General features: G+C 41.3%; 1 protein-coding gene across 1 annotated transcript in view; it reads right to left on the bottom strand.

Annotated features, from left to right (window-relative positions):
• Positions 1-973: 973 nt before the first annotated feature.
• Positions 974-7,808, bottom strand: part of LOC136578683 (galectin-9B-like) — a 28,965-nt gene continuing 22,130 nt past the window's right edge. Inside the window, exons 6-9 of the mRNA XM_066578873.1 lie at positions 6,909-6,950; positions 3,940-4,031; positions 3,105-3,270; positions 974-2,207 (exon numbers count right to left, since the gene is read on the bottom strand). Coding sequence (XP_066434970.1) covers positions 2,061-2,207; positions 3,105-3,270; positions 3,940-4,031; positions 6,909-6,950 — 447 coding nt within the window. The 3' untranslated portion in view covers positions 974-2,060. The remainder of the gene's footprint in view (positions 2,208-3,104; positions 3,271-3,939; positions 4,032-6,908; positions 6,951-7,808) is intronic.

Below are 7,808 nucleotides of genomic sequence, written 5' to 3'. Positions count from 1 at the left end.
CACAGAGCCAGGAAATAATTTTGCGCAAGCCTGCTGTAACACTTAGTTGGCTGCGTATGAATTAGGAGGACTACTACACCCAGCACAGACCCAGAACACTGAGGACAGTCACAGGCAGCCCAAATAGATTTTTTTCCCCAAATGTTTTTGCAAAGGCCCACTGCCTATATTCAATCAATGTCTTCTGTCCCTGCCTCACAATATATGTCTTCTGTCCCTGCCTCACCACTACTGGCCCTGCACTATGTCTAATTACTGCAGGGCGCAATGCTCTGCACGGCCGATATACCAAAAAAAAAAAATGTGCAACACTGCAAAAAGCAGCCTCCACAGTACTGCACACGGTTAGATGTGGCTCTAAGAAGGACCATTGGGGTTCTTGAAGCCTAAAATACTCCTAATGCTCTCCCTATAGCAGCTCCACCAAGACAGCACTTTCCCTAAAGTATGTCAGAACGCATCTGTGGCGAGCCACGGGAGGGGCCGATTTTTATACTCGGGTGACACCTGATCTCGCCAGCCACTCACTACAGGGGGGGTGGTATAGGGCTTGAACGTCGCAGGGGGAAGTTGTAATGCCTTCCCTGTCTTTCTATTGGCCAGAAAAGCTCGCTAACGTCTCAGAGATGAAAGTGAAAGTAACTCGAACATCGCGTGGTACTCGCCTCTAGTAACGAGCATCTCGAACACGCTAATACTCAAACGAGTATCAAGCTCGGACGAGTACGTTCGCTCATCTCTAGTAGTAAGTGATTATTTCACTGAAACGGGTGCGATACATTTTTTGTTATTAATCAACATAAAAAATGTACAGTTCTTCATAATGAGAGTAGGGGAGTTGGAAGGGAGGGAAAAGAGTGGGGGAAGAAAAGGGGTGGGGGGGATGGAAGGGGAGCAGGTTGGGATCAACTGAAAAGAACATCAATTTTAGACATCTGGGCGGAAATCTGATATTCCAAGGTGTCCACACCGCTTCGTACTTAAGATAGGCTTTATTTCTGTATGCAAGAACTTTTTCATAAATACTATGTTCAGATACCATTTGTATTAAATCGTTCACCTGGGGCATTTCTGTTCTTGTCACTTCCTTGCTAAAAGTAGTTTCGCTCCCATCAAAATATGACAAATTAGTTGTGTAGTTTCAGGTTTAATACCTTTAAGGTCAATGAGAAGAGCTGTGGCAGGGCGTACTTGTCAGTGGTTTTTAATGCTAAGGCTGAACAGTGGGATTCTACGTAGTACAGTGTATGTAAAAACTACATTTATGTAGGCCCATGAACCTCAGAAAATTCTGAAGTCCTCAGTAATTTCTCAGAATTCAATTTATCTAATATAAAACCAGACATTCAGCACAAAGCCACTTTTTATACAAATAGCAAATTTTAAGTTCAACTTTGTTTGCATTTTTATTTCCAATTTGTGTTGAATTAGTACAAAATTTCTGAAATATTTTTACCTTTTAATTACACAGGTATTTCACGTAAAATCATTACATACTATACACGTTTCCTTTAGTACAAAAAAAATATTGTATATAAATGTAGCAAAGTTATAATTACTTAGTAAAGGTGCAATTGCAGCAAGTACGTTTAAAGCAATCCCCTGATCCTGGACAAACAAAGATGGCCGCATCGCTTCTCTGACCATCCGATGCATTGGAAGTAGAGATGAACAAGCATACTTGCTAAGGGCAATTGCTCGATCGAGCATTGCCCTTAGCGAGTACCTGCCTGCTCGGGAGCAAAGATTCGGCTGCCGGCGGCGGGCGGGGAGATCTCCCTCTTCCCCCCTCCCCCCAGCTCACAGCTGCAACTCACCTGCGCCGGCAGCCGAACCTTTGCTCTATCGAGCAATTGTCCTTAGCGAGTATGCTCGCTCATCTCTAATTGGTAGTCCAAGACACTACATGCTGCTCTGACTGGCCAGTGCGGCTCACATGCTCAACACTGGTCAATCAGAGCAGCTCTAGTGTCCTATACGAATGATGCCTACATCAGATAGACACAGAAGCAGTATGTCCATCTTCTTTTCTCCAGGACTGGAGGGTTGTTTGAACAAACCTAAACCTGAACATGCTGTAGCACAACATCGCCATCAATTTGTAGGGTGTCTATTTGTTGGAGAGATGGCACTCTGTGATTAAAGTTGCATATATGGTTCCCGTTCACATTCACTTTAAAATGCTGGTGTTCACAAACTATTTCAATCTGTGAAAAAGAAAAAATAAATAAATATGATATTTTTAGATTTGTAGATTAAAGCGGATATTCAGATTCTGCAGAGACCATGAATGTTTTATAGTATGTATGGGTTTTCATATAGCATTATTTTTAAACTTACTATTGAAAATTCATCTCTATAAAATCTGTCTCTATATTCCATCTAACAGCTTTCTGGTGCAAATTGTGCCAAGAGACTATCATATTTTGAAGCTGCCTAAAACACATCAGAAATGGGGCACAGGCTTCTTTGAGGGAGTGTTTGAAAAGGGGAGTGGCTTCACAGAAAGGTGGCATCTACAATTGTGCAAAAACTTTTGGTATTAACTAACCCAAGTAATTAATGGTATAAAGTTAGACTAGACAGTGGTAAATCGGATGCATTTCAGGACTGTTTAGTTAGACAGTATTAGTAAATCTGCCCCATTGTGTTTATTCTATACCAATTATCCAAAAATCTAATTCACTTTCATTAAGGGTACAGGGATGAATAAAAAGTTGCACTCAAGTTTTTCAGGTGCAACTCAGTTCAGACAGCACAGACATGCATAGGCCTTTTGGCCTCTGTCAGGCTGGCATATGTTGGTTCACCCTTTTCTTTAACTGTATAGAAACTAGAAAGTACTTCTACTTCTTTATCTTGATGTGCAAATGCAGATGGACTTTCAGACAATTAGCTATACTCACATCAGGAAGAATGTTCAAATACAAACAAAATAACTCGCTCCGCTGAAGCTCTTCACCACTGTATGCCTTTTCACTACTTCATTGAAAAAGTGGACTTCAGAAGTACAGTACAAAGGTTTCTAATGAAATGTGTTCTGATGTTTGAGCAGCTGTCCATTACAATAAAATCAGAATGTTACCATCTCCAACTACACTTACCACAAAGTTCTGTCCGGATGCAAAACACATCCCAGAGCTCGGCATTTGCCGTTCCTCTTTTCCCCAACTGTTCTTTAGATAACTGTTCCGGACTATAGTGTGCTCATCAAATCTTGGATTGAAGTGAAAGGCAATACCTCCACCGAATTTCAGGTTGACATGAAATCTGTGGATAGGTCGTTAAAGAGTATGTGAACACAAATATTATACAGTTTTTCCTACAAGGGTGGATTCACACGTAGCATAAAGATCGACAACAAATAAATCCAGATCAAAATCTGTATACCTTACATTCGATTTGACAGTGGATTTTTATGCCACGTACAAATTCAGCTTTACTGAGCTCCATGTCCGCTGCTTCTCTACATACAGCTATAGAGATAACACAGCAATCACAAGGGGGCTCAGGAGTTTACTAGAGGAATTTATTCCATGGCAGCTGGAGATAGAAACATAAAAATATTGTACCTGTTCTGCATTAGTGGGATAACTCAACTAGAGCAGAAGCTTCTCGCCAATGTGGACAGGTAATGGCAGAGCCAACTTGAAAAAGTTTAGGGGCATGTTCAAACAATGGAATCTGATGCAGAATTTTCCGCATGGATTCCGCCTTTAAAAACTGTGGCAAAAGTCAGCAACTGCGATGCGGCGAAGCAAAGGTTTGGGCATAGATCTGCAAAAATATACTGCTACTGTATATTCATTGGATCTCTATTAAAATTTGCCCTTGTATGTTATATAATAGAATTAAGCTTGGGAGTCTAATGGTGACATGATCTGACATAAGTAATGACAATCATCGTAGAACACTGTATAAACTCTTGGTGCTGTATACCTCTTTGGTTTGTGTGTACCAACAGCTCCTCTGATGACGATCACCTTGTTAGGAAACAGGCCTCCATAGATGTTGGTTTCGTATGGGACTGCCTGCACAAACAGTAAAGTAGAGTGGCATGTGTAGGATAGTATTCACAGTCCATAACGATTATAACAGCAGTTTGTGCTAAAAAGGCACACTCAATTAGGCTGGCTGCACACGGCTGGTTTTGGATTGCGGAATCTGCAATTGTCACCAACGCAGACAATCCGCAGCATTCGGCATTAAAAGCAAAAACGGAACATTTGCATGTCCGCTCATACAAGCTGACAGCGATTGCGATTTCCGCTCACGGGAAGAATAAAAAAAAAAAAAAAACGGAACAGGCTGTGATTTTTAAAAATTGTATTTGCGCTGAAGCTATCCGACCCAGGGCCCTTCCGCAATTGGCATTGCAGAAAGGTTGCGGATTCTGCAGAAAAAATAAACAAAAAAAAATAATCTGCACTGCGCATGTCCTATGGTGGCTCACCACAGCCATCTGCAGTACAGATTAAAAGTGACGGGTACGCACAGACGTTGGCTGTGGTCAGGGCCAACATTTGCTGTGGGCTCCCGCATGTGTAATCCAACCTGTTCGTGTGCAGTCGGCCTCAGCTGGCTATGTCATGAAGGACTAGGGTGGCACTGGATCCATAAACAAGCTTTTTATGTAACCATGATGAATTCTAATACATAATAAACTTATCTATACAAGAACAGTTTTTTTTTAGTTTTTTTCATCACCCCATTCCAAATAGAGTCATCACTTTATTTTATCATTGAGATAGCTACATGACCTCCCTCTGTCACACTTCTTTGGAGCTGTAGTTGCTTTTGTTCACAGTAGCCAAGGAGCAAACAGCTAGAACTAGAGCGGTCTCCAATCCTGGCAGTTACTTCAGGAGCACCAAAGCACATATGCAGATGATCTAGATTTATTTTCATATAAGGTAATACAATATATTCTAATATATTCTAGCAGAAGGAGGTTTACAAAATATGGTAAGAAGTCATCATGAAGTGTAAATATTTCAGGGCTTCGTCATACTGGTGATCGCAAAAATCTACAAAAATCGCAACTTTTTTTGCCGATTTTTGAGCGTCAGAGCAGCTTTTTTTTTTTCCCCTTGCAAAAGCATCGCTGCCATTTGCAATTTTCTCATATGATTTTTTTTAGTGCAAAAGTCAATAGCACTTTCTAATGTTAAGAACGCATTGCATTCAAAAAAAAAAAAAAAAAGAAGAGGCTCCATAGGGGAACATGGGAGAGGAAACAAACAAACAAAAACAAAACACAGCAAAAGGCAGAAAGATAGGACATACCGCGATTTTTTAAAATTACAACATTGCACAAGTGAAAACATCACAAGTGTGAAAGAAACCATTGAAAAAAAACCCAAAACACTGGTTTCATAATTCTGCGTTTTCACTCACTCTCGCATCACGCGATTTTATTACAAGTGTAAAGATGCCCTCAAGCAATAACGAAGGGAAGACAGATTTCTGTTCAGTGGAAATAAGTGTAAAACATTTTGCATGCCCGTCATTTTTCACAAAGGCACAGCAGCTAGCCCGCATTCACATCACTTTCATGCGAGCGCCGTGACCCCCATCACTGTACCTATTAGTTGAGGTCCCAGAGGTCAGACCCCCACTGATCAAACATTGGTGGCTTATCCCAATGCTAGCTCATCAACAGTGAGGCTTGGAGTGCTGGGATTTGATCAAAGCATAGATGTGATTTTACTAAATGGTAGTAAATGAGAAAAAAAAAATGCCTACGTGAAGGTCTACTATCATGCGAGTTATAGCCATCTGTGACCAAACTTCCCTAGGAACAGATCTTGCAGCTTATCGCACCAGTCACTAGATACATTTAGTGTTTAGGATGAAGAAGGATCTGCATAAGATAATGTATCACTTTTAAAGGGAACTTGTCAGTTCGTGTAAAGACTTGGATTACATTTCCCCATAAGATAATTGTGGCGCATTGTTTCTTAGAACAGTGTAATCTGCACTTCCTCTTTTGTTCTTAGACAACTGCTAAAGCTGCTACAGAATTGTTATTTTCTGGGGGACACAAATGTTTACTAAATGTACAGGAGCTGACAAGTCCTATATAGTTAAAAATACTAGTATCAGTGTTTCTGGTGGTGCAAGGCGCCACTTACTAACATAATATAGTGAAAGGGATTGGAGTTGGTCACAGGTCCTAAACCAGCAGAGCCTGACAGCAGCCGTGTGCTTACAGGACCTGTGATGTCAGTCATGTGATCAGTAACCCAATAAAGCAAATGTCAGGAGAACAACCTGGAGATCCAAGAAACGGAGGAGCTGTAGTAGTAAAGAGAAGCAGAGTTGCAGACAGCACAACCTTAACCCAATAAGGGATGAACTGGTAACTTGCAATCGCCACAAGGAAATTGATCCAAATAATTTCCAAAGTAATCCAAGTATGTAGTAGTATGTAGTATGTAGTAGTAGACGTGCACGCTTAATCCAGGATTTGGACTTTCTCAAGTCCTCCAACAAAGACTGCAAAGCAACTCCAGAAAGCAGCACAGATGGGAATCTTCAAACAGCTTCTTTATGAATCACAGAGACATCTTTATTGTAATTCCACAGGTTTAAAAAGACAGGACAAGCGACGTTTTGACCAACGCTGTGGTCTTTGTCAAGCTGCAGACAACCATGTGATCAGTCACCAGGGCTCTGAGCTCCACCTCTGATCAGATGACGGTGACATCACGGCAGGTTCTGTAAGCACACGGCTGCTGTCAGGCTCTGCATGTTTTAGGACCTGCGATGACGTCACTGTCATGTGATCAGGGGAAGAGCTCAGAGCCCCGGTGACTGATCACCACATGCAACTCACAGGTCATTCACAGACAGGTGGTAGGTAGTATTTTAACAAGGCACAGAACAGCTTTTAATCATATACTTACATAATTGGCTGCTGGAAATAGGCCAGGGTTAAATGGAGCAGGCTGGTGGGGAGAAAAAAAACAAAACACATCTGTAAATTCTATTAAATTAACCCTTCTAATCCACTGTCTGACGTCTTCCAACATTCTGATTGAAGCCTGTACAACTCCGATGTCAGAAGATGTACGGCAGGGTACTCTTACTGTATATTACTGGCCGCTGTGTTGTTGGGAGCCTCTCCGGCATGTCCCATACCACGGTACTGGCTCTAGCCAGCAGATGGCGCCATTGTAAAATGGCAGAAAGAGAAAGCCCCCTGGGAAAACCCTGAATCCAAAATTCAATTGCCAAGGGTTGAAGGGTCTGTCTCACTTAGGACTCATTCACAAAGATGTAAGCACATTCTAGCCATGTAAATACATTGCATATTTACGCGAATGAGAAATTGCTTAAGCTCGCTTATTTCACTCACTCCAATGTGTTTTGATGTGGGCAAATACCCCCTTCTGTGCACCCCTTTCCCCCCCAGAAAAACAAAACATGAGACAGCTTTGATTTTGTGCTCAAATACACAGGTTAGGTTTCTTGCAGGTTTTACACATGCCCATTGGTTTTCAATGGACTTCAATGGTGCGTAATACGCATCATGATAGGGCATGTTGCGTATTTTTTTAAAGGATTGCAGATCACGTGAAAAAAAAAATGCTCATGTGACCAAACCCATTGAAATCAATGGATTCTATTCACTGTTTACTATGTGTGAAAAAATTGCGCTCGTAATATACAGCCCAAATATACTTGTGTTAACCAGCTCTTAGGCCCAATACCCATGTATCTAAAAACAAACCCCCAAGCAATTATTTGTTAAATATAGAGGGTCTTGATTACTTCTGTTATCAAAAAGTAAAACAGACATTTTA

This window comes from Eleutherodactylus coqui, chromosome 1 (genome assembly GCF_035609145.1).
Source record: "Eleutherodactylus coqui strain aEleCoq1 chromosome 1, aEleCoq1.hap1, whole genome shotgun sequence".
NCBI classification, from domain to species: Eukaryota; Metazoa; Chordata; class Amphibia; order Anura; family Eleutherodactylidae; genus Eleutherodactylus; species Eleutherodactylus coqui.
The sequence above is the reverse complement of the archived record's forward strand: the minus strand, read 5'-3'. Positions and strand labels throughout refer to the sequence as shown.